This window comes from Drosophila suzukii, chromosome 3, assembly GCF_043229965.1.
Source record: "Drosophila suzukii chromosome 3, CBGP_Dsuzu_IsoJpt1.0, whole genome shotgun sequence".
NCBI lineage: Eukaryota > Metazoa > Arthropoda > Insecta > Diptera > Drosophilidae > Drosophila > Drosophila suzukii.
The window spans coordinates 70,384,851-70,411,155 of NC_092082.1; the positions used below are offsets into that span (position 1 = coordinate 70,384,851).

The 26,305-nt window shown below is 40.4% G+C and overlaps 1 protein-coding gene across 2 annotated transcripts in view; it reads right to left on the reverse strand.

Annotated features, from left to right (window-relative positions):
- Nucleotides 1-10,620: 10,620 nt before the first annotated feature.
- Nucleotides 10,621-26,305, reverse strand: part of Dop1R1 (Dopamine 1-like receptor 1) — a 29,854-nt gene continuing 14,169 nt past the window's right edge. For both annotated transcript variants that reach the window (XM_065866197.2, XM_036818800.3), the window contains exons 4-6: nt 24,055-24,184; nt 15,113-15,358; nt 10,621-12,630 (exon numbers count right to left, since the gene is read on the reverse strand). In XM_065866197.2, coding sequence (XP_065722269.1) covers nt 12,090-12,630; nt 15,113-15,358; nt 24,055-24,184 — 917 coding nt within the window. In that variant the 3' untranslated portion in view covers nt 10,621-12,089. The remainder of the gene's footprint in view (nt 12,631-15,112; nt 15,359-24,054; nt 24,185-26,305) is intronic.

The following is a 26,305-nucleotide window of genomic DNA, read 5'->3' on the forward strand; positions in this document are numbered from 1 at the left end:
ACATTTGGCAATTTCACGTTATCTCTGCAGTGCCATAAGGCCAAGTTTTATTTCCACCAAAAAAATGCTGTCACCAGTCAATGGTGGATTCTTCGGGAGTGAGAGTACGAAGCTGCCCAAGTCTCTATAGTTTCAGCTCTTAATGCTGCTAAGCCAGCTGTCAGTTGCAATGGAAGCGAAGATCCAAGTGACTGCAATTCACTTTGCTGACCAGGAAGAAAAGGACAAAGGCGGAGGTGGAGGGTTCAGAGTATGGCAAGGAGGTCGATTAGATAATTTGATGATGCCTCTCCTGGTCAGGACACTTATCCTCATGGCAATTTTCGCATGCCTCGCCGAACTGCGAAGTGAGTTCTTGAAACATTCGAATTAAAGCCTCAAGGACTGTTATGAAATAACTCTCAATGGTCTATCTGCGGTTACTTAACTACCAAATAACATGGGTTTTTCTTTGATTCTCACAGTTTATTCATGCGAACGCTGAAAACCATTTGTAGAGTGACCCGCTACCAGTTTTTCCCACAAAACCTATGTACACACGCTTGAATTTATTTAAGCATGCAAACAAAAGTGTTGAAAATAGCTGCAAGTACACATGGATGGATGGATAAATGGATGGCTGGATAAATGGATGGAGTGATGGCTGGATGGGTGGATGGCCTGATGGATGGGCGGGTTGGCAGCTGGTGGGCGTGTCGGTCTGAAAATCGCAGCATGTTTCACGGCAATCACTCCAGAGCATTGTTTGCACTGCTCCGCTTTTATTTTCGCTGCAACAACGGAATCGCGAGAAAAAAAAAAACTAAAGAAAAATAATGCAGTGAAACTCAAAACAGAAAAAAGACCAGGGCTGCGCAAATATTAAGCAAACAAAAGGCGAACGCTAAAGAGGGCGGGAAGAAAAGCCTTTCAGCTTTTCACTTTTCATTGCGTGCCATCGTAAAATGAAAAGTAGTGCGAAATATTTGAGCGGAATCTATGTCAGCAGTTCGTCGCTGACGCAGCTCATAAAAAGCGCGGGGCCGCGTAATTCTTATGTCCGGAAAACTGGTCGAATTACAGTCGAGTGCCGCGTTTTCCCCAAAAAAAACAGAAAAGAAAAGCCCCGGGAACTTCGTTTGCACTTTTGGCCACTTCTCTGTTGCAACGACTTGATCTAATTAGGCAGCAGAATTGAGAGGAAAACGGACCGATGAAAGCTTCAAGGAAAACTTTTCGATAATGATTATTGATTCACGGACAGCCATTGTTGGGTCGAGTTCATAAAGTTTTCATTATAATTTCACTCGGAAAGAAATCGTTATATGATTATGAATGCTATTGTGAAAACTTGTTTGATTTATTGGTTCAATTAGGGCTGAGTCTTTCTAATTAATCCTTTTGTATTAGTTTTTAAGGATTTTAAAAGGGAAGGAAAATTTTTATTTTAAATTTTAAATTCTTTAGTAGAGTAGCAGTACGTAATACAGTTACATTCATTTTAAAAGATTTATCCTTAAAATAAATCATCACATTAAAAGTATGCAACATAAAATCTTTAGAATGTTGACTCCCCTTTATTCACTGCATACACTTTAGACACCTAAAAATTAAATTAAAGAAACATTTAAGAACCCTAGCGATTTTTGTAACACCCCCAAATAATATTTATTTTAGAAGGTCTATCCTTACACGTTTCTTTAGAATAAATCATCACTTTAAGTGCCTTAAAGTATGCAACAAAAATGTTCAATTAATTCCTTTAGAAAGTTGACTCCTCTTTATTCACCTTAAAACACCTTAAAACACCTTAAAATTATACTAAGGCGATATAAACCCTAACGATTTGTGTAGCACCACCAATAAAATTTTGAAATGTACCGAACTTGTACGAGTTTTGTTATAACTCCTATTTCAACTTAACCGCATATATTGTTCGCCATCAACCTTGTGGCTTCCTTAGGGAGAAACAAAGTGGTATGTCCACATCATCACTAAAAAGAAATGAACCCTGATATATTTGAGCAGCAACAAGCTGCCATCAAATAAACATTTCCCACTGAGCGAGGTCGGCCTGATTAATGGGCGATACTTTCGGTGGCAAACAGCCACAGGAAAAGTCAAGGAAGGCGGCTTGATTTATATCTAACTGAGCCGTAGACTGATGGCCACTCCGCTGACCAGCAGCAGGAGGCCTTCAATTTGCCGGACACAAGTCAAGCGGACTTTGCACCTAAGCCCAGGGCTAATGAAAACGAAAATGAGAGTCAACGTTAAACGCTTTTAAAAATCTTGGCAGCTTAATGGCCAATTAGCGAAACAAAGGGACATCTGCCGGCAACAGGAGAAGGATGAGGGGCAGCAGAAGAGCCCAGAGGCCTAGATTTCAATAAAGTGGATTCCCAAGACACTCAGTCCGTCGACTAATGGAGAAGAATGGGGCTGCTCCCGAGCCGCATAAATTACAATTAAGTGTAATTAATCATTGCTGAGTGGCCCCACGGCATCGACATCATCGTCTGAGTATCTGGGCCAATTGAGGAGGCAAACAGCCAGATGCGGACCTGCCGCCATTTGTTTGGCCGTTGTCTTATCCCCACTTGAAAAGCATTCCTGGAGCAGGACACTCGGGTGATTGGTTAGCCGCACGGCCACTTGGCAACACTGGGAACAGGAGCAGCTGCAACACCAAAGGCAAAGGAAGAAGCAAGGACAACAGCAACAGGAGAATCGACCCCCCGAGCAGGTGACTTACGCTTAACACCTTGGTGATCCCACATTTCCCCTTCTCAATTCCAAGATAAAGGCGCCAATACCTCAAGATAAACGAGAAACTAATCAGTTCTCAAGAAATCACATTTCATTTGAATGTTAGTTTAGTTAAAAATTCAAGTCAAGTCAATAAAATTCTGAAGAAAAATGTATGTATATCATTAAAAATTTAATTTTCGTCTCAGATTAAACATAACATGAGTTTCTTGCTTTGTAATTACCCATAATTTATTTATAAAAAATATAAATTGCTTGAAATAGGCGTCAGTACTTAAAGTTTTATCAGACAAAAATACCTCCAGGGTTTGTTTAATTGCCTGTGTGTTTAAATAATAAAGCCAAGTTAAACCAACGCCTAATCTAATTCCCCAGCAAAATAGATTTTACTAAAAATATTAAATTTTCACTTTAGGTGAAACCTAACTTAAATACTTTTAGCCAGTGATTTGATATTTGCCAAAGAGAAACATCATTTTATTATCCATGATTTATTTATAAATATTTATTTGGCCTTCTATATAGTTGGTATGTAAATTTTTAAGTAATGAATAAATATTTGAATAAATAAAGAGAACAGTTTACAATTTAACAAACACAAGCCCCTTTCCAACCATTTTACATCGAGTGTACAAACACTTTGTTTGCAAACAAAAATGGTGAAAATTTAAAGGAAGCCGAGTTCAGTTTTCAATAACTAATGCATAAATCTAACTAATTAAAAGAGGAAACCGTGTTTTGCTGAACTAATTTGTTTGAAAATTTCGGATTAGAGGTATAATATATAGAAATTAAATGACTTTTTGCTATTGGTTTGTATTTTGTTTAACTAGTTTTTGGGAGTATAATCAGCATTTAACTTGTCCAGGGATTATATGAAACAGTTTTATTAAATATGAAATGTTGACCTTACTTTTCGCTGGTGAAGTTTTAGAAATTTCTTTTTATGTACTCTTGATATTTTGAAGTAACAAAAGTGTTTATGGCCTTTAATTCTATAAAGCTGAACCAACTAAAAGTTAATTTCCCCACAAACCCTTATTGTCATGCTATTACTCACGGCCACTGGGCAGCCCGGGGGTTAAGGGAAATGTGAAGAGGAAATTAAAAATTGAGATTTAGGCAAATTGGCAACGGCAAACAGTTTAATAAATAATATTAAGTGTTTAGGGACATGCCAACCAGGCACAGCATAGAGTTCACCGCAAACTATTTTCGTCCGGGGCTCATTTGTGGACGCTCGGCCGCTGGAGTGTTAAGGGAAACAGGGAACCAGGGTGGCCACGAGGAAATGGCCCATGTCTGCCTCTCTAGGCCAGGTCGCATGTCCTGTCCTGCACTAGTTGGCCAAGGCAAAAGGCAAATCAATGAATGGAATGAAGGAGGATGCAAAGGCGGGTGGAAAAGCGGGCGGAAAAGTGGAAAAGCGGACGCAGAGAGCGAGTGTGCTCCATCAGCGGCTCGTTCAGTTGGAAAAGTTATTGCGCCAGAAGTAATTCTATAAAGAAAGCTGTCAGCCTCTCTTTCGCTCCGCTCTATAGCCATCTTTTTCTGGCCTCCCTGACCTGGGAATTTGCCTATTCAATGGGAGTATTTCAGTTTTCAGCTGCTAAACGGAACTTGCGCTATTTCAGGTCCTCGAAAAATCCTTTCGCATGTGGGGTTCGGTTTCTCTTTCTCTATATATAATATATATATATATAAATCGCTATATATCGGGAATCGATTTTCGGGCATCCTGCGGCTATTTGCGGCCTCGACCAGCGAGTTGAAGAGCCATTAACGATTCCGATGAGTGGGGCATATTCGATTACCAGCATCGAAAAGGGTTGCCCGCGGAGGAGGAATTGTTTTTTGGGGCCAGTTGAATTTTTTAAAAATAAGCTTAATTTGATTAGTTGGGTTCAGTTCCGCACAGGCAGTCGAAAAGAGAAGGTAGTGAGGGATATATAGGGTATAGAGAGAGAGGACCAATATCCCCCAGAGACAAAGGACATTGTCAGGAGCAGAGAGAAGAAGTTCCCAAAATTGATTTTACGTTCAACAGTTTTATTTGCCAACATAATTTAATAATAAACTTTGGCACTTTTAGCCCTGGCCAAAAGGGGGGAAATTCCATCCATGGAGCAGCTCTGGAGGGCTCTGGGCGGCTCAGTGGAGCTTGAAATTTATGTTCACGCCTGCATTGTTGCCCCGCAGCTCTAGCAGGACACTTTCCCTGATCCTGGCCCCTCGGGCGGCAGCTGTCAGGAGCATGGCACACGGTTAACCGATGGACAGAGCTTGGGTTCGCTACGGTATGGTATGCTATCTGGTCTGGTTCTGGTTCTGGCCTGGTTTTTAGTTTGGGCCCAGTACGATTCCGGCTTTAATTGGAAAATCAGGCTGCGTCGTTGGAGGGGGGGAAGAAACAATATTTCACCAAATAAATTTCGTTTGAAGTGCTCGTTGTGTTATTGTTCAATTTGCGGCCAGCTCTGGTCCAGCCAGTTGCTGCCTTTGTCCAAATATTTGTCAATTAATTAAATGCCAAAAAAAGGAGGTTTGGCCTCGTGGTCGGTCGGTCTAAAAATCCCAATAAATCATTTGTGAAATGTAGCGCCTCTTGAACACCTCGTTGCGCCGTAATCAAATAGTATTCATATTTTGTTGAATTTTTTCATTCCAAGTTTTTAATTAGATTTTCTCACTCGTTATGGTTGCCTTGTTATTTTTATGGCAGAATGAAATTTATGTTGCGGAATGCACGGCTAATTGCTGTGTGCTGAATTAAATGCTTGAATTAAAAAGTTATGTCTCTTGGCCTCTTCTCCATTTAAGCGAGAGGAGAATATTGCCATTTTAAATGTTTCAATAAATAGTTGGTAAAGAATTATTATTTTAAAATAAAAGTGGTTAACCTCTTCTCTATTCAAGCAAAATGGGAATATCGGATTTCATAAAACAAACATTTTAAATATTTGAATAAAGAAAAGTGATTTATCAGGTATATAAAAGGTGGTTATAAAGATGTAAAGTACTTGATTAGACTTTAAATAAAATGCCCAACGAAGATTCTTTTACATTTAAAAAATTCCTTTTAAATTTGCCTTGTTTTGTTTTTATAAGAAGTCCCAAGAAAACACATATATATTTGTTTTAAAGAATGTCTTTTCTAGGAATTTCTCTTGGTACCTATACAATTTACTACGAACACCTAGCTCATCTTAGCCGGGCTAGAAATTCCTTGAGTTCCCGGACCAATTAACACAGTGTGCTCGACATTCCCGCCTTCTAGTTCGCCTGTTCTTCGTCAGCTTAAAAGAAGAAATTCTTAAAGCCTCATCAAATATGCGGGTTGCCAGGCAGAATCTGCAAGCCCCGGGGAAAATCGGGTAGAACGCCCGCCCAGCAGACCGCCAACGATGCCGGCGATGAAGAAGTAATTCAATTTGGGTTTAAAATTGCAAACTGCAGAAGGAGCAGGCTGAAGAAGGAGGCTGAGGCTGAGGGGCGTGGCATGTCAAGGCGACAGGACCTTGATAAAAAGGTGTAGGCTGCAGCAGTTCGCCTGCGGATTCAGGGGCTTCCTTCTTAATTAAAATGCATCGTAGGTGAGGGTCGGGATATAAAATCGATTGAGTGCAGCTTAAATCGCTCGATACTTGTTGGCAGGGATCAGGCGAATGGGGATCAGGATAAACAGTGGCAGTGGCGTCCCGGAGAGGATTAAATAACTGTCATTGTAAGTGGCACTGCGAAATGGTCCCAATTCACTCGATACTCCCGGACAGCCATCATTTATTCAGAAACTTTTGCCTTAAATTGAATTTGCCCTCCGATTAAATTACCGCAGCTGGCATTAAGCCCTGAGCCGAGTGCATTACGAAATGATTTCGAGGCAACTCTTTTGCATTTGGGGCACATAATTTTAATTGCATGCTGCGGCAGGTGGATTCGGGCAGGGAGGGAAATCTATCTAAACTTTGCCTGCATTTGTTATTGTTGCCGGGCTTGGGAAAACTTTGTCTGTGCCAGAAGTTTTCCGCCCTCCTCGTTTTTTTTTCTGTCCACCCACGATGACAAAAAGACGCTCGGAAAAGGGGGAAAAACTTTGTGCGGGCGGCGGCAAGAAGTGGAAAATCAAATGAAAGTTCCTAGCCAACGACTTAGAGGCAGCTTAAAGCACTTTAAGTTGCCAAATGTCAAGGATTGCGTATACGCAGTGGAGGCTAAATGTCAAGTTCAGTGCAGCATCGAACTGGATTTGTGGCCAAAACAGGCTGGAAGTGCTTATGAGTGCCTAAAGTGATTTATATAAACATCAATTTAATTAAATTTAGATGTTTAATTAACTATAATAAGTATTTGAGTATGAAAATTCAGTTTTAAAAATTCAGAAATCAATATTTCAATTAAATGCTTTATTTAATTTAATGTGGAAGTATTTACCAGCTTATTTAAATGCTTTAGAAATTATACAAAAGGCCTCTAAGCAAATGTGTAATATCAATTTAATTAAACATCAATCAGTTTGACTAAATATATATATTATTTAACGCATGAATAAAAATTTCAATAAATTAAAGCCAAAAATATTCCAAGCTGAAATTTTTTACCTCTGCCATGTGTGCGCAATTTTCCGTATTTATCGAAATGTTTTCGCTAATTTGCCTAGGCAAAAATTCCAGGGAGTTGGCAAACGAAAGAAATTGTGATTAAAATTGTGTTTTTATGATCCATTGGGGCGTGACCTGGGGCTGCTGGGGGTATTAAACGTAGGCCTACCCACGTATAAATTAGCGCGCCAGGCGATGTTGGTAATAAAACGTTTTCGCGGGCGTACGTTGCGTATACGCAATGTGGCGAAGGAATGCCAGCTCAGCCGAAAAGTAGGCTACAAAATGACACGCGCCAGGAAAAGATTTAGATTGCGATGGCTGAGAAAAGAAAAATGAATGAAGATAAAGGGAGGAAAAGCGAGGGAAAACTGTGTGTAAGCTAAGAATGCGGGAATTTGTGGAAAGTCGTAAAGCAAAATAAACACTGGCAGGCGTAAAAGTTATAAAAATGCCAAAATATAGCCAAAGTTAAGCCAGGCGAAAAGCAGAAGGTAGCTGCGAAAACTTTTTGGTGGCCAACTGTTGATAGTTGGCAGGGCTTAGAGGGCGTGGCAAGAAAAAGGCAACTCTGACAACCACCGAAAAAATATGAGTAACGCTGCCAGCGAAGCAGGAAAATTCGTTTTAGCCGTCTATCCAGCCATTCAGCCATCCATCCATCAATCAATCAATCCATCCATCAGGGAGTGAGAGGGCCCAAACCAGTCAACATCAATGGGCCTTTCGTAATGGGAAGCGACCGCTTTGGCAATCGACATGCAATTTATGCGAAATGTTGACATTCATCGCTTGACTTTTTCGGCTCGAGATTCGAGTTTAACACTCGGCAAACGGGGAAATCCAAACAGATGTACAAACAGATTTTAAAGCGGGGCTTAAAGGATTGCCAATTGAATTTGTATGGCATACATTATGCACACAAGGGATTAGACGGATGGCTGTGCCTAAGAGATGGCAGCCAAAGTAATGATTTTAAGGGCTGGAATTCTTATAAGAGTGAGGTAAACAAAATATGTAAACATACATTTGTGGCCATTGAATTGGGTAACCCAAGCCAGAAGTCAAGCCATTTTCCCCCAATTTCGATTTAAAAGCTTTACTTGAACACTCGATTGCGGGCAAATATTTGCTTAATGCTCATTTGTGTTATTTTAAAATTGAACGCGTTTTTCCAGGCTGTTTGCACAAAAAATTTAATTGTATGTTGCTGTTATTGACATGAATTTGTATTTTCTCTGCATGCGGTTTTTTCTCCTTTTAATTGAATTGCGAAAGCAATTACGGGAAATCTGTTTATTTAAGCAGCAAAATAGACAACAAAAGAAGTCGAGTTTTTCCAGCAACTGGGGGAATTTCTTCTGCAAAGTAGTGTAGTGAGTATATTTTTTGTGCAACGATTATGCTAATGAAAGAGCATGTTCAGCTTGGCTGGGCTTACTAAAGGATCCTTTTCCCTTAAATTTCCAGCCAGACAACTCCTCTTTTTCATGCTGGTCACGTAGGCTGTTCCTAACATGAATCTGGCTAATACAATTAGAAGCCGTCAGCCTAAGGCTGGAAAAGCCAAAGGAGAGAGGGGCAAAAAACCGAGTTTCAGAATGTCAAATGTTTCAATTAAAACTCGCGAAAACAGAAACCTTAAAAAAATCCAGGGTCTTGGCAGGCCAGAAATGGATTTCCATGATTGGAGGACAAAAGGAATCGGAATCTGAACCAGAATCACCCATAGATGCAATCACCGAATTGCTCCTAGCAAATCAAAGATGAACAAGGAGGAAACGGATAAAGAAAGGGGGAGAAGGAGAAAGAAGGTGGCAAGTGGGAGAGGCAACAAAGTGGCACAAACAGGAAGTTCTATAAGGCGAAGGCATAACAAAGGATACGCTTCCGGGTATTATCTTAATTATGCAAAGCCGTATCGAAGGAGTAATGGTGAAAGTCTTAACCCTTGGCAGACCAAGACAATTGGTTAGGGAACTTTAGCAGCTTAAAATAACCTAATTTTAAGGATTATACATCCTTAATTGAAATTTGTATATATTCTGTGTATGATTAAAGTACCACCATTTAGGGACTATACCTTCTCAACTAAAATATCATAAATAATCATTATAAATATCATAATATACTTTGTAAGACCTTTTAGTGAGAATTTATTTTAATTAATCTTGAATATAGGCTTTAAAGCTGTTTTGAAATAAATATGGATAAAGACTTAACCCATGACTGACAAGGACTCTAGTAGCTTATAAGGATAATACAACCGTTACTTAAATATTGAATATCTTCTGCATGACCAAAGTATTAATAATGGAAGAAACTTAAATCCTTTACTGAAATTCCTGTTTACTCTTTATATCATCAAAGTATTGACAACTTATTTCAATCAATATTCAATATAGGCAAATTCAGAATATAATGGGTTAAGGTTTATGGCCACGCCACGCACATTTATCATCCCATTTTTTTCGAGGGTTTAGGAAACGACGAATTCCAAATTCCAAAGTCAAAGTCAATGGTTGTGCCCCAAATAAACCTAAAAGGAATGTGGGAAGTGGGTCAGGACCTCTGTGAGTGGGTGGGGAGTGGCTTAAAAACTGGGTTTGAGGGCAAGGCCATTTCGTGTGTGCCATAAAGCACTCAGAGCCCAAATTTCCAGCCTTTTCAACCAGCGAAGAACCTGCGACACGTGCGAAATCGTTGATGGAGTTGAAGTTGAATTGATTGCGTGCCAGTTGTGGCAATGCCGATTTCCTGCCAGTGGGCGGTCCGCGGGGGCGTGGCACTCGATAACAAATGCCATTTCGCCTTTGTTCGCTGTATTGTAATTAAAATGACGAAAGCAGCGCCAAAGTTTTAATAAACTGCCAAAATAAATACGAAAGGAGTGCGCGCGAAAGGGAATCGAATAAACAAAGAATGAAAAAGTTGTAAGCGGATTGCCTTGGATGGGATGGGAAATAAGTACTTTGTATTAATAACAGAAGCGAAAGGAATGGGACTTGGCAAGAGTTGTGGCATCCGCAAATAACCGGAATTGAAACTCGAGTGCCGAGGGGGAAAAACAGCTCACAAGCTGAGATACACCGAGAAAAATCCTCACTCAGGTCTTAAGGTTCCTTAAAATACATACATTTTATAGATCTCATATCTTCACATTTAAAAAATCAAATTTCATAGCTTGGAGTATCTAAACGTAGTATTTTATAGGTTGCAAACCTTTTTTGTAGCAATATTAAAATAATAAAAATTATAATATTATAAAAAGTAAATAATATTCTGTTATACTTTTTATCAGAATGTAGTAAACACGGAAATAAAAATAAGATTTACTTTATCTCTCCACAATATAATCTTAACAGTTCCCTAGCTCATGTCAACACCACCTTATGTTTTTCCTGATAATTGTTTGATTTATTATCTTGGTGTTTACACTGTCTGACCTAATAAATTTTATATTTTTCCCTCTGCTGGCATAATTTTTCATCATGGCGTAAAGAGCAAACTGTTTACATTTATTTCCCCCAGTGGCTGAGTTCCGGGCCAGGGAATTGAGATCTGGGTTCTGGGATTTCGAATACAAGACAAGACAAGGCTGGAGAAAAACGGTGCCAGGGGCAACATGTTCATTACACCGCCGGCTGATAGCTGTGTTTTTGCAGGTGCCGCTCATTAAATCACCCGGTAATCAGAGTTCCCGGAATGCGGTAACCAAAAGCCTAACCTTTCGACTGCCTGCTATTGTTTTTGTTGGCCGGTGTCAATCACAACAGTTGGCTTAATTAACATTGTGAAACAGATTTCAACACATAAATTCAAATCAGTCTGCAAAGTTTGGTCGTAAAAACTGGCTATCATCGTGGCACTCCAACTAAACATAACATTTATGTGAATATTGAGGGGAGTCGGCGGGGGTTTTACAGCTTTGGTGCTGTGCCCGTAATAATAATAACAACAATAATCATTTTGCATGATTTACGAGTGCAGCTGGCAGCACTGTTCGCTCAATGGCCATAAATTCTCATCAATAAATCAAATGTTGAGCGTTTCCAATATGAGGGCGCCGCGATGTATGCAGCGTTTTCTTCTCTTCTGCATTTTTTTTTTGCTGAGCAGTGTGAGTGGTCTCTGCTTGTGTGCGTTTGTGTTTGTTTGTGTGGGTGAGTGAGAAGTGACATGTGTCACTCCATAATAATCGCATTTGCATGGAGCCAAACCGCCATGAATATCCAAACAGAAACTTAACTAGAAGCTCCTCGGTGCCGGGTTGAAGATCTTAGACCTAATCACGTTTCGGGTTGGGTTTCGATTTTGTATTTCTTTTTTTCATTCCTTTCATTTTTTTTTTAAGGTTCTACAGCTAGATACTAGTGCGATTAAGTATACGCACAGTTGATTGCTTAGTCTCGGGGACGCGCTGATAATACTTACAGGTTTCCATATCCACTGGATCGGGGCTGAGGATTGCGGGGATTGCTTACGGTTGAAGCTGTGGCGAGACTGGATCTTAGGAACCCATTTGCCGGCCTAGAGCAGCTCCGTCTCCATCTGCGCGGCCTCCACGGTCTCCACAATGGTGGCGGTGGCCGCCGTGACCGAATCTCATGGAACATAGCGCGTGGTCAGCGCCCCATCGTCGTCGTCGTCCACCCGGAGGCCACCGCATCCGCAGGGCAGCCAGGTGGCTGCTCCACCACCGCCGCCGGCGGAGAGATTGAGACAGCAGCGACAGCCTTTTGGTCAAATCGCAGACACCTGCTCCAGTTCGGCGCTGGAGCGACCCGAGTTCATCACCACCACATTCTTGGCGGCATAGTCCGTGATGAAGCGGTCGCTATTCCGCGGATGGATGTTGCCCACATCCTGGGCACAGCACCAGGGGTTCCTCATGGTCAGGATGCGCTTGAAGGCGTCGCGAAACTCCTTGTTGAAGATCGAGTAGATGATCGGATTGAAGGCCGAATTCGAGTAGCCCAGCCAGGTGAGGATCTTGAAGGTCTGGCCACCGATGCAGGTCTTGCAGAAGGCGGCCGTGATGTTCACGCAGAAGAAGGGCACCCAGCAGATGAGGAACACGCCCATGATCACGCCCACCGTCACGGCGGCCTTGTGGTCAGAAACATGGTATGGTGAGCTGTGGGTGTGCAGGTTGCGCACCTTGAACTTCTTGGGCTGGTTCTTGGGGCGCCGGATGCTCTTGTAGCGCTGCTTCTCGGCCACCTCGCCGGGCCGGGTCACCGCCTTGATGGACTTCACGTGCTTCTGGGCATAGCAGTATAATCTGGGGAGGAAATGGGGGATTAGGGGCTTTAAATATTACTTATTGAGGATTTTCTTTTTTATTCGTATACTTTGTTTCGAAAAATGCTTGTACAGAATGCTTACTTATGGAAATCTTATTTAATGTATTTATTATCAACGATTATGCTAAATAAAAATTTAAATTTTTATTAAGGTCTTAAGGAGATAGAGCGAAACAATATTAAATTCTTATTCGTTTATTGCGTCATAGCTTGGAAAATAAAAACAAAAAAATTAAATCACTTATACATCTTAAAAAGAATAATAAATTCAAAGTCCTTAAGTACACTCAAACTTCTTTAAATATATAAAAACCCCTAAAGAAAATTGGCAACAACGAAATATTTTCCAAAGTTTAAAAGCAGTTTATCATATCGTTTAAGGTTATATTTAGTTTTTTTTAGTAATTCTTACAGGAATTTATTTCTTGTTGAAATCTTATAGCTTGGATTAACAAAGTTAAAGCGAAACAAAAATATTATCAAAGAATACTTATAAATTTTGTGCCTTGAAGATAAAATCCACAAATTAAATCCCTTAAGTACCTTAAAATCAATGAAAGTTGCAAAGTCATTAAGTACAATTGAAATTCAAAGTAAAGGAATGCCAAAAACATTTTCACAATGACAGCTTTGCATTACAATGTTTATTGTAAGTTCTTGTGTAAGCAAGATACCATCAATTATTTATCACCTAATGAATAGCCCGACTTGATTGTTGCTCGACACAAATGCTTAGTTCTGCTTATTCCGCCACTGGTTACGGGTTGTCTGGCTACTGGTTACGGCTTGTAATTGATATGATAATTATTCACTTGGGTCCCTTGGCATGTCAATTAAATGGAGGCCGACAACAATGGCTCTGTCCACATCAATAACCAAAGGAAACACGCTGCGTATACGCAATGTCTGGCTATCATATCCAATCTTCCACTTGAGTCGCTCTCTAAGCTGCCACGCCCCCTTCCTCTTTTTCCCACTACCACCTTTTACTCCTTGGCCAACAAATAAACAAGCATATGTGTCTGTCTGGCCCTGGGAGTGTTTGCTCGTTGGCCGGTGGCCACATAAAAAGGATAACAGGATCGAGGCAGGCCAGGCACAAATTATGACGATAAAAGTATATTTATTCTGTAATTTAACCGAAATTTGATAGAAAATTCCGATGGGAATCCGTTTGATGAGAGGGATTCAGGGATGCGGGATGAGAGTCCTGGCCATTGGCTGCAAATCTCGTTAAGCTAAAATGGCAACGTGCCGCTGGCCGAAACGTTGATGAGCATCTAGCGATGGCTGTTATCCTGTTGCTGTTTCTTTTTTTTTGTGGGAATGAGAGTGTCCTTGGTCCTGGTCCTTTCGCACACGCCCCAGTCTTTTGCCAGCTCCTGGGGATTACTTAGATGGACACTAATGCGTGCGCTTATTTGTTCAACCCACAACCCCAAAACCCCCACTAAAAGCCCAATCCAAACCCCTTGCCCCCAATCTGTTTCCCCATTTTTCTCTCGTGCCTGGCGGCCATCAGGGGCCCAGGTCCTTGCGGCATTTTCTGATATATTCAGCAACGCGATAGTAGCAAACTTCGTCAGTTTTTACAGCATTTTATTATTTACTTTTTACTACTTCTGCCCCAACTTCCGCTTTGTTTTCCCGGCTGCAATTTGGTGCCCTTGCAAGGGGTATTCTAAAATGTTTGTACTTAGCATATATGCTACTAAAAAATAGGAACTGCATGTATTCGGTATATATTTGAACTGTCTTTGATTTTAAGGAACTTTTCTAGGAAGTATACATTTTATATAATTTAAAAAATATAGAAAAGGTGATATAACTGTGGTATATATAAAATATTTTTATTCAGCATACCAGTGTATGCCACTGAGAAAAAAGGAACTGATAATATTTTGTATATGTTTTATCTTTCATTGATTCTAAGGAACTTTTCAAGGAAATATACATTTTATATATTTTAAAATATATAGAAAAGGTGATATAACTGTGGTATATATCAAAAATTTTTATTCAGCCTATGAGTATATGCCACTGAGAAAAAAGGAACTGATAATTTTTGCTATATATTTTATCTTTCATTGATTCTAAGGAACTTTTTAGCAGGTATATAATTTTAAAAAAATTATATTTCAAGTTAAAATATATAGAAAATGTGGAATAACTATGTATAAAAGGGTATATATAAAGTTGTCGAGACAAAAGAAGACTAGCATTCAAGCCCCTGGTGGTTTTTAAAGCTCATAAAAATATTCGAGTTCTGGCTTTGCTTTCATTTGTACAGATATTTTGGCAAAACTTTCCTTTGGCCTGGGGCAGTTTCGTTGCCTTGCGGTTCTGTATCTACATAATTGCAGCTGCGAAAATATCTTCCTTTATGCATTTCATGTTTTATGCACAGGGAACTTTTGGGCTGCGGGATCGCGGCATTTCAGGCTGACTTTTGTGACTTACCGACAGTAGATGCCAATCATGACCACGCAGGGGAAGTAGAAACTGATACAGCTCGATACGACGGCGTAGGTGGGCGTGAGGTCCAGGGCGCATGTGGGGTACTTTTTGCCATTGTCCTCGAAAATCAGCGGCTGGTCAGGACGATGGATGCCCAGCGAGATGGGCACAAACGAGACGAAGGCGGCCAGCAGCCAAATGGCGGCGATGGTGATGACAGCCACGCGTCGTGTCACCCAGCGGCCGTATCTGCAAGAGAGGAAGGGGGCGGGGGTCGAGAGGTCAAAGGGTTGCATCAATTTGCGGCAAAGGAAGCGGAAATACACGCGCCATGCCTGCTGCTCCTGTTACTCATCCCCGGCTGCTCCTGGCGTTTCCCTTTTTGTCCTTTTGCCCTTGCGGTGAGCGGCAAAGGATTCACCCACACACACACACACGCAGCAGGAGCAGCCACACTCGGGAAAAGTTTCGCTTAAAGTTCGGGGTTTTAAAGCCCTTGTTTAATTAATCGGAAAGTTGGTATAGTAAGCCCCATTACATAAATTAACAGTTCGTGTAAAAGTCAAAACTCTGACTGGCAGTGACTTATGTAGCAAAATCACTATTAAATTGCAAGTGAAATTTTAAGTTTAGGAAGTTGTACTTCAGGCAAACTTATCCATGGTTAATTTTGTAGCTTGGAATCCAAAAATGCTATAAATATTCTATGTACTCTAAAAAAATAATATTTAAAGACTATGAAATTTCCTAATTTAAATATGTGTATCGAAGGACAACCTTTAAATAAACTTAATTACAATCTATATATGCAAAATCAAATCAATTTCTAAAAATGTACCTTAAATTATATTTAATATAATTTGTACCTAAATGAGCTATGTAAATAATAATTTTTTCCTTATATGTTTAAGCTACTGTTACTATTTTTTTCAAACATCTTTGAAATCTATTACGTTTTAAGGAATATTTTGAGTAGATAAATAAGTATTCCTAAATTGGGGACAATTTTTTTTTTTAATAATCCCACCTTATAATTAATTTTGAAGAATTATTTTTAAAGTGTACAACAGCTGGAGCAACACGTGAAATGGGCGGAACCAGGGGCGCGAACAACATGGGCATGGACGTTGTTCCGATGTCCCGGTGTCCTGATGTCCCGATGTCCTGATTGTGGCTTTGCATGTTCCTGGCAATCCCTCAGCGCCCAGCAGCCATTAGACAACATCATTTTCGGGTGTGCGCGACAAGTGTTGACCCGGCCCCTGGTCCACCCCCCAGAGGGATTCCCAGACAGCGGCCCGGGATCAGGGATTCCGGATCAGGTGCTCCGGTTCTGGGCCGCATGTCATTAATTACTCGCCCTGGCCGGGCGACAAATCGCCCCAAAAACCCCAAAGACAACCGCACACGGTTTGCGGCGAATGGCATATGCAAATCATCCTCGATGGCTGCCTTTTTCAAGCACTTCGATTTTGCTTTTACAGCAGGAAATGAGCAGTCTGCAACGAACGCAGAAACCAAAGCCCCAACCCAAACCCAAATCCAAACCTGAATCCGAACCCAAAAAAGCCCCAACGGAAAATTCGGATCCCCGGTTCTGGTGCCATATGCCGCATCGTTTTGGCTTGTGCAGGAAATCAAACAGAATAATTCGATTTCAATACAAAGACGCACTCACACACACTCACACACGTTCAAGGACGAGGGCGGAGCGGAAGCGGAAGTTTATGTAATTGTATTCACATACAAATTCAATTTCGTTTTCGGCACGAAAATTGATTTCCATGTGACGAAAGCCCGCAGCTTGAGTCCTCCCGCCGCCTATCCACTCACCTGTGAATAGTGATGCCAAGGGTACTGTTTTTATTTACAAGCCTATGAAAAATATATGGGTAAGGTACGAATTGTACAAATAATTCACTTCCCAGCAATAAGTAAAGCTAAAATGTACCATTGGGGGAAAAACCACTTTATAATAAATTCTAAATTAAAATAGTCCTATATTTGCAAGTAAAAAAAATTATTTCAGTATATTAGAAAATAATAAAATATAGTTCTAAGCCAAGTTATAAATACAAATTTTGTAGCTTCTTATAATATATAGATGCGAAATTAAATGAAATCATTTTTTTATAAAACAAATCTTATGATCAAAAAGGCAGTAATATATTTTAGTTTTTAACTTGTAGCTACACTTTTTAAGGAATACTATTATTATTATATTATTTTTCGAATTGATTTTTAGCTAGCCCTTAACTACAAATACTTTATATATTATATTTAGCTGTAATATAAAAAAACTGTATATAAATACTATGTTTGTAAATAAATGTTCCCAGTGGATAGACGGCTTAATATTTATGTATTCCCATGAGTCGAGAATTTATTGCTCCTGAACAACATCGCCGTCTGTCAGCATCCCCACTGGCCCCGTACCATCACCTGAATTTCACCTGCACTAATTCAAGATCTTAGAGTGGTTGCGGGAGCGCTTTGATATATGCACATAAAGCTGCAGCCATTAGGTGACACACGATTTGGGTGGAAGTGGAGGAGCCAATCAGCCATCGATGGGCTAATTGAAATCGTGTGTGAGAGTGTGCCAGTTCTGCATGTGTGTGTTAGTGTGTGTGTGGGAGGATGTGGCAGGAGCAGGCTGCCCCAAGCGAAGGACATTTGCATTTAACGCTCCTATCGAAGCTGCCGGCTTGACTGGCTGCGTGGCATGCGGTGGCTTTTGTGTTTGTCCCACATGCACTCAAGAAATTACCGCAAGGCACGCACAACGATCCTTCCGCCCAGGACTCCTTTACCAGCCAAACCCCTAACAAACCCCCCCCCCCTGGTTTTTGTGCCGTCATTTGCATAGTTCGAGTCGCTCCTTTGCCTCTTTCACCCACTTTCTTTTTTTTGCAGCTCCTGCCACGTCAGCTTGGCCGCTTTTGTTTTGGCATCTGAAATTTGATGACTCTTTATGAGCGTTTTCGGAACTGTCATTGCTAGCACGTGCTCAGGGCACTGTGGGTCAAAAGGTTAAGAAAGTGGTTAGGGTTTCAAGTGGGTCAAAGATCATATGGATCGCTTTGGCAAAATTGACTTCGGATAACACTGAAATACTGAAAAAAATCAGAAAACGTATTTACTATAACCTTTTTATTTTAGGAATGACATGAATATTAGTTGCTCTTTTGAAATGGGTGAAATATATAAATATTTACGTCAAGAGGTTAAGAAAGTTGTTAAGGTTTCAAGTGGGTCAAAGATCATATGGATCGCTTTGGCAAAATTGACTTCAGATAACACTGAAATACTGAAAAAAATCAGAAAACGTATTTACTGCGGTCTACTTATTTTCGCAATGACATGAATATTAGTTTCTCTTTTGAAATGGGTCAAAATATATAAATATTTACGCAATGACCTGCATTTTTGTTACTCTTTTGAAGTGGGTCGAATCAAAATCATGATATTGTAATTTTACTGCTTACAAATATTTATTTAAAATATCTGTATACTGATGATTTTTGAATTTTTTTAAACAGAACCTCTAGCAATTCACTTGTTAAATCAGCTTAAGGTTAAGTTGAAACGATTCTTATTCTGAATAAAATTGAATGCTTCTCGCACCCCATTGATTTATCAACCCCCCATAAATTTTCAATCTTGTACAATAAAAGCGCCCTAGGAGTCCCCGATGATTTCCTACTGTTTTCTGGGGTCCAACCCCATAGTTCGGTATAGCATTTCCTCAACCACGACCGGGACAAGTGGAAAAATACAATTACAAAAAGTTCCCAGGTGCGTCATTGTTGCTCGAACAGGTTTTTGCGGTGTGCGTTTAAGTGTTGTGCCTTCGGTTGTTCGGCCAAAACCCTTATATGTATATACCGCCCATCAAAACTGCTTGAACCCACTGCCAAAGCCAACTCCCCCGCTGGAACCTCTTGCCTGCGGCAAACTTTCATTGTTCTTTCGGTTTTTATTGCAGTTTAAAATGAATTTCACATATGCGCCTGACAGTTACGATGATGACAGGCGCCAAAGTCAACGACAGGGCCAAACAAAAAGTGAAAGAACAAAGGGGAAACAGCGGCAAAGGCATCAACTTGTCACATAAAATACGAAAATTTCTCATTTTCGTTATTTTTGCGGGGGAGTGGAAGTAGAGAGAGGCGGTCGACGGGTTTGGCCGCTTCATCTTCACTTTGTCTGCTACTAATTAAATTTGCACGCGCTTTTTATCCAAATTGTTTTTGCCAATTTCCCGGCTCGCAAAATCCAGGCAAGCGCAATTAAATTAAACGCCTGCAATTATTCTAAAACGCTGAGAAAACACGCTGAATCAGCGATTCCTTCTGTCGGCCGAGGGACAGGTCCTAGATGAATGGTCCTGAATCTTGGGGGTTCATGGGAGCGGTGGCTCTCGACTCTTAATGAGACGCCGGCGCGTGAACTTTGCCCCCTGAAAAAAAAGCGCTGCTGCCTCCACTTTGACATGCAAATAAATCAGATTTACATAAAGAGGGAGTCTAGAAAATGTGTACGCTAGGCACATTCGCATCCCAAGGATCTAAGTTACCATTTCTCACAAACACAAAAGCGAGCATCTCTGCGCTGCGCTGAGTTTTCCTTGCAATTTTCCCGCCGCCAGTTGAGTTCAGCTCCTTGAGATTCAGATTCAGACTGAGACTGAGACTCGGATTCAGATTCAGGTTCACAGAGAATGGTGTGAGCGACGTCTTGACATCTGAAGTGTAAAATGTCTCGGGCACCTGAGCAGTCTATGAACCTGCGAGATACGCCAGGTGCAAATGCAAACGAATCCAGGTGGCTAAACTCAATTTCCAGGCAATGGCCAGCGGACTTGAAGGCAAAGGGGGTTTCTATGCAAATGTCATTAACCCAAGGGCTCAAATTAATATTGGACAGCCTTGGGCGGGATTAATCAGCGTTTGAAGGGCAACATCTACATTACGGTAACATTTATCAATGAGTTTGCCTATCTGCAAATGGAACTTGCAAATTTTAAACTCAAATCAATTAGAAATGTTGAGAAAAAGGAGGGGAAAACATTAGATTTAGCTGAAAAGCAAACTTAACAATTCCCATTACGTTGCCTTCAACTTTTACGACTGATTTCTCAATGTCAGATTAACTTTAGCCATTAAGATAAATGGCGACTTTGAAAAACATTATTTTTGCAATATCCGATTTGGTTTTATCTGACTAAAGAGGCAATGTTTCCGATTAATTGGTCGGTTTACGTACAAAATTAACATCACATTGAGGAAATCATTTATCTTAGCGAACCATTTAACTTGTGGTTAAACCCATATCATTAAGATAAATAAAGTGTACTTATATCTCCGATTTTAAATACCGCCACTTGATTTATTCATGGATTATTTACTCAGTAGAGAGATATACTTCGAGTCTTTATAGATTTCTCGGCAGCTGCATCATTTCGCAATGTAAGTAAGACCCCATGTAAAGTAGACATCCCCCTCAATACATCAAGATCAATCGAGCAATTTGTGTCATTCACCCATCATCAACCATCCGATGTCGAGCATGAAACGTTTTCCTCCTCCTGCGGAAAATCTATCTCTTCGCCTTGCTTAATTTCACTTTCAATTCCATCCATCTATCCATCTGAACCTTACCCGCTCCCGAAGGACAAACGGAATTCAGAATCAGGAAAAATATTCCATGAAAACTGTCATTTGCCCTGCAACCTCCCCTTGGCCCCTCCCGAGCTCATTTAAATCCTTTTGCCGTGGCATACAAAATTTGCAATCTGAATTTTCAGCTCGCCTCGACATCAACTTGCCACATCAATGAAGCGTTATACGCTCGCCAACTCGTTACGTGAACCCGGCCACACAAAAGATGCACAGATAGATGGAAAAGTGGGTGGAAAATTCAGGTGGGGCAGGTGGGGCAGGTGGGGCAGCTGCTGGCACACCCATGCAACATACAACACAAATGTCGTGTCGTTTTCCATAAGCGAATAAGCTTACCCCAGGTGGCAACAGAATCGGCAAAAGCAACAGCCAGCAGCCAAAGGGGGCGGTGTGGAAAAAATATTTTTCTACTTTTGGCTTTTGGCTGAAAATAGCATCAAAGGATTTATTATGGCTCTTTCATGACATGGCGCTGTGGGTTAGGGCTGGCAACTGTCTCGATTTGCCGTAGTTGCCCCCCGTTGTCCACTTTCCAACCCCATACCCCACACCCCCCCTTCGTTTATTCGCCCGCAACAATCTCCCCTTTCCCCAAAGGCCTTATGCAATCATTTCGTCGGGTCGCTCCGTTCTAAGCCAACTCCCCGCTCTGCGACTGTCAGCGACTTGACCAACGTCATTTTTAACACAACTCGAGTACACCGAAAAAACTTATTTTAACACCAATTCAAAATTTCAAATCATTTTGTACACCGAAAAAACTTTTTTAATACAAAAACAAAAAAAAAAATAATTATTGTAATGTTTCTGTAGTTTGTAGGATTCAGGTACTCTTTAAAAATCTTTCGTTCGAAAACTATTTGCGCCCTTTTCTAAACTTATCATCAGAAAAGTCTAGTTTTCATCAGTAATAAATCGGTTATTATGTATATGTATTTCTAGAAAACACTCTACTTATAAAAAGTACGACAAAAAAGTAACCCATTAAATAATGATTCCTATTTTTTTTTTAAATAAATGGCTTTTGCGTCCAAAACAATTTAACAAATGGTCTAAATATAAAGTGTCCTACTTCGTTATCTCCGTAATAAAATTGCCAATCGATTGCCATCAGCACCTGGTAACATTATTTTTTAAACATATTTTGAAAAAAGGTTGGAGTACCCCTTATAAAAAATGCCAAAAGCATTTAGCTTGGGCAGCTAGCTGTTCAAAACAGTCTTAAATTTATTTGAGGCACTACATTGATCCAAATTAAGACAACAAAATCAATCAGTAAAGTTCCCGCTTTTGACCTAATTTCTTATACTAATTTTCCTTTGAATATCTTAATTTAAAGGCAATATAATGTTTTCTTTCAGTGATAACACATCAAAAAATAAAATAGAAAAGCGGATAGACAAAGGGTTACCCACTCGAAAACCCCCATACGAAGGAATTCAGCTGTGGCTGCTGACACATAATAAATTTGTGTGTTTGTTCTTGGCCGCAAATGTAATACTCGTCTGCCGAAAAAGCGTTTGTTGGATAGAACTTGTGGGGTCCGAGGCATTGTTGAAAATTTAATTAACACACAATTGTTGTGGTCCAGCCGGAAAAGGGAGTGGGGATCCCTGACAAGGGGGGCACTTGATGAACTAGTTTCAAGTTTACCGAGCAGACTTTCGACTGACTGGACAGCTTTTGTGCGAATTGCTCGCCACTGGAAATCAATTTCAAATGCTGGCTACCGACTGCCGACTACAAAGCGGACTAACATGGCTGACTGGCAGCGTTTTAGGCCACGACGACAGCAGGACAAGCTCATTGTCATTGTCCTAGTGGAATGAGCACACAGATACAGATACACAGATACAAATACACAGATGCACAGATACACAAGGACACACAGCACCTGAGGCAGCAGAATTTGATTGTCTCTGGGGCTTCCTGCCGGGATAGCGCAGCTGGAGCAACCTACCGGATACACAAGGTAGATTGAACTGCGATAATGGAACATTTGGGCAGCCCTCAGCCCGCTGACAGATGAAGTCATTTCCAGCGGGTGTGAAAAATGTAGCCGATATCTAGGCCAGCTGGCCAAAGGTTAAAATACTTTCGATTTGAAGCTCAGGAATTCAAAAGGAATTTCATTTTATTTAACAAGTTAGAAATTACAATTTTACAGCTGCCATATGGATAAAAGTATTTATAAACTGTGCCAAGCCATAACCACTCAAAATGCATTTCTAAGTAATTAGAAAACTTTTGCAATGAATTTAAGTTCATAAGGTATACGTTTTGCAGTAATAAATTCCTTTGCAAAAATAAAAACCTGATAACTTTTAACAAACTGATTTCTAAAAGTTGCTATAAATTGCAGAATTGCATTTAAAACTTGTTTGTGTTTAAGAATACGTTTTGTAAATACCTCAACAATTTCTTTACTTAAGAAATTGATAGCCTAAGCTAAGTAGCTAAAAGAACTACAAGTAATTTAAAAATAAAACGTAATCTAAACATAGATTTAGATCTGGAATCCATAATTGTTCCTATTATATAATGAAAACCCTTTATACAAAAATTACAACCCTCTTTTGATGTCAAGAACTGTACCTTTTTCTTTAAGGTTAAATGGGTTCCAAGAAATATAATTAATTTTAAAATAAACATGAGTATCATATCATGGAATCCCAAAATAAAACTCTTTGATGAAACATCTTTATGCAAATATTTGTTACCATTTCTGTTATCAAGAACTGTGACTATTTTATATAATAACATTGCTCATCCAATCTGACAGGGCAACCCAAACTGCCACCACAAACACTTTAACCAGCTGGTAATGACACTTCTTTTGTTACTCTTTGTTGGTTTGACCTCGAGACCCAATGAGAATGACTTGGCTGAACATGGCCGAAGTTCGCCCCCACAAAACCACAGCTGAAACGCTGATCCGAAAGTGCTTAGCCAACTTGTAGATGAAGTCGCCTCGCCGCAGAAGTGCAAAAACCCTCGTAATGCGCCATAAATCTGTTACTAATGAAACAATTATGAGCGTCGATTAATGAGCCCCTATAATGCCATAAAGAACTTGAGTGCTGGGGCACAAAAACGTGACAGGCATGACAACGCGGCGTATGAGTAACGTGCATACAGAGCACCTGCAATGGGTTGACATTAATGAATCGATATGGTCCACCATCGAACTCCGACAGCCCGGACAATTAGTTATGGATTGGATGTTTTATGCATGTGACAGGAATCCTGACAATCACTCACCTGAGCGGATCCTTGATGTGAATGTAGCGGTCCATCGAGATGGCGCACAGGTTTAGAATTGACGCCGTCGAGCACATGACATCAAAGGCCACCCAAGTATCACAAAATTGCGCTCCAAAGATCCAATATCCTGCGAAAAATATAGAGGTGATATAGAAGGTGAGCGGGGTAAACGAGTGTTTGATTGCTTGTTTAAAATGCTTAATAAGAACTTTCTGTCTGGACGTGGCGGAAATTGCCATGTTGCGGCCGGACGGAGAAAAAAAGTTGTCCCATTTGCACGGCGCCAGCAACAAAAAAATGGAAAATGCAGCCGGGAAAAGCGGAAAAGCAACAGAAACGGTGCAAAGGCAACCTGTGTCACCGGGCGCCAGATTCTTGTTTTATTTATTCATGTCGTAAATTGAGTTTAAATGATTTCATAAATTCATTTCCGCTTCCTGTTCCCCTCATTTCCCCTTCCCCTACACACACACACATATGGGTCTCCTTTAAATTCCACTCGTCGAGCCAAAAGTGAAAACAAATAATTTATTTTTTCGGGCGCTTTGCAATTTCATAAGTGCGTTGCAATTATGCCGTAAACGATTGATGTTCCGTGCCTGACCAGAAACGGATGTTCTTTGAGTTGTGGGAAAATATAATTCGCCACATGGAAAATAAAGAGCCACACCACCATAGCCACATCATATACCAATGAATTCAATAACAGATTTGCCGCATTAAAAAGGTTATTTATTCGTGCTGTGGCTTTCGATGGATGATTTTTGGCCGATAAGAATATGCATATCATGCTCGTTGCCGCTTTCATGCCAGTTAATCAAGCGTACTGCAGGATACGGCTCTTAAATGCCACCGGAAGTGCCGAGGCAACTGGTCAAAGCAAAGGCGATACGATTCGACCCTGCTCAGCCGTCAGCCATCAGGAAATGGCAAAGACGAGGATGTCAGGATATCAAAGTTGGACCAGCCAGTCAGCAATACTGGCTCTCTATCGATAACTCCGAACAGAGTGTGCTCAATTAAGGTAATTTTTATAAAATAATAAGGAAATCTATTTTAAAGTTACCTGAAATAATGTTGGCCTCCGCACAAATCACTGGGTGTTTTGAAATCAATCGTAAATGTCACTTTAGGTGTCTAAAAGTATGCAACGAATTTCGTTGTACTTTTGTTGCATACTTTTGGACACCTAATCTTGAAAAGTGATTTCAAAACTCTTGTGATTTTTATCGCTCTCCGAATTGTTTGCCTTTAAGCTAATACTTCATGTTTAAAGGCTCATTACGGATAATTTAAACAATTTCTAAACTTTTTGTTTTGGCTAATATATACCTTCAATTATTTTTACTTCTATGCTGCTATTAAGTATGTTTTTGAACTTTAAGTACCTTCAAAAGCTTGGTTTAACATTGCATTAGATTTGCAAATTGTTGCTTAAGTACCCCATTTCATATCTTAGTTTACCTTCCGGGAAAATCGAAAGCATGGCCCCGAAAAAAAGCTATTTTAGGAGGTAAAATATGGGGAGTACGATGGAGTAGATGTGTTCCAGTCAGCAAATAATTCAGGCCGCCCTCAATACTGAGCGGCGCATGTATATATGCACATGAATTGCTTTTGGCCAAAAGTGTATATATATGCTATATGTTTTTGCGATTCCTCGGGCTGGCAGCATCTGTCGGTTCTCGACGGCTCTGTTGTTGTTTGAATTTGTCCAATTGCGCACCATGTTTATTTGCTGATTTGCCTGTCTTCGAGCGTGCTAAATGTTGCCTTGGCGAAAGTAATTCGCCTCTGTGTGGGTGCGTATCTGTGTGTGGGTGTCGCAGGACCCGAGGCATCTGTTTGTCTTGAGCAGCTGAGCGCTTTTATTTATTTTTTTCGCACTTTTGCTAACGCGGCAGCGCCATCTCGCCATCGTCACTCGGCTCCTCAGAGTGCCAAAGTCGTTTATTATTTTCACACACTCGCGAAGGAAAGTGGGTGGTGGCAGAGTCGTATGAGCAATTTTTTCAAGGGGGGCTAACAAGTTGAAGAATTTTTGTATACCCAATACATTTTTGCTTTTACAAAAACTTTTTAACACGTTTTATATCCATTTCTGATTAGTTTTCCTAGCAAGAAAAGTGCTCAGGATTCTTTACAAAGGGGTTTTCCATTTTTTTCAGCCCTTACATGTATGCTTTATATTAAAAAAACATGTCTTAAATCCTTTTATGATTAGTTTTTCATATCCTTTAATACAAGA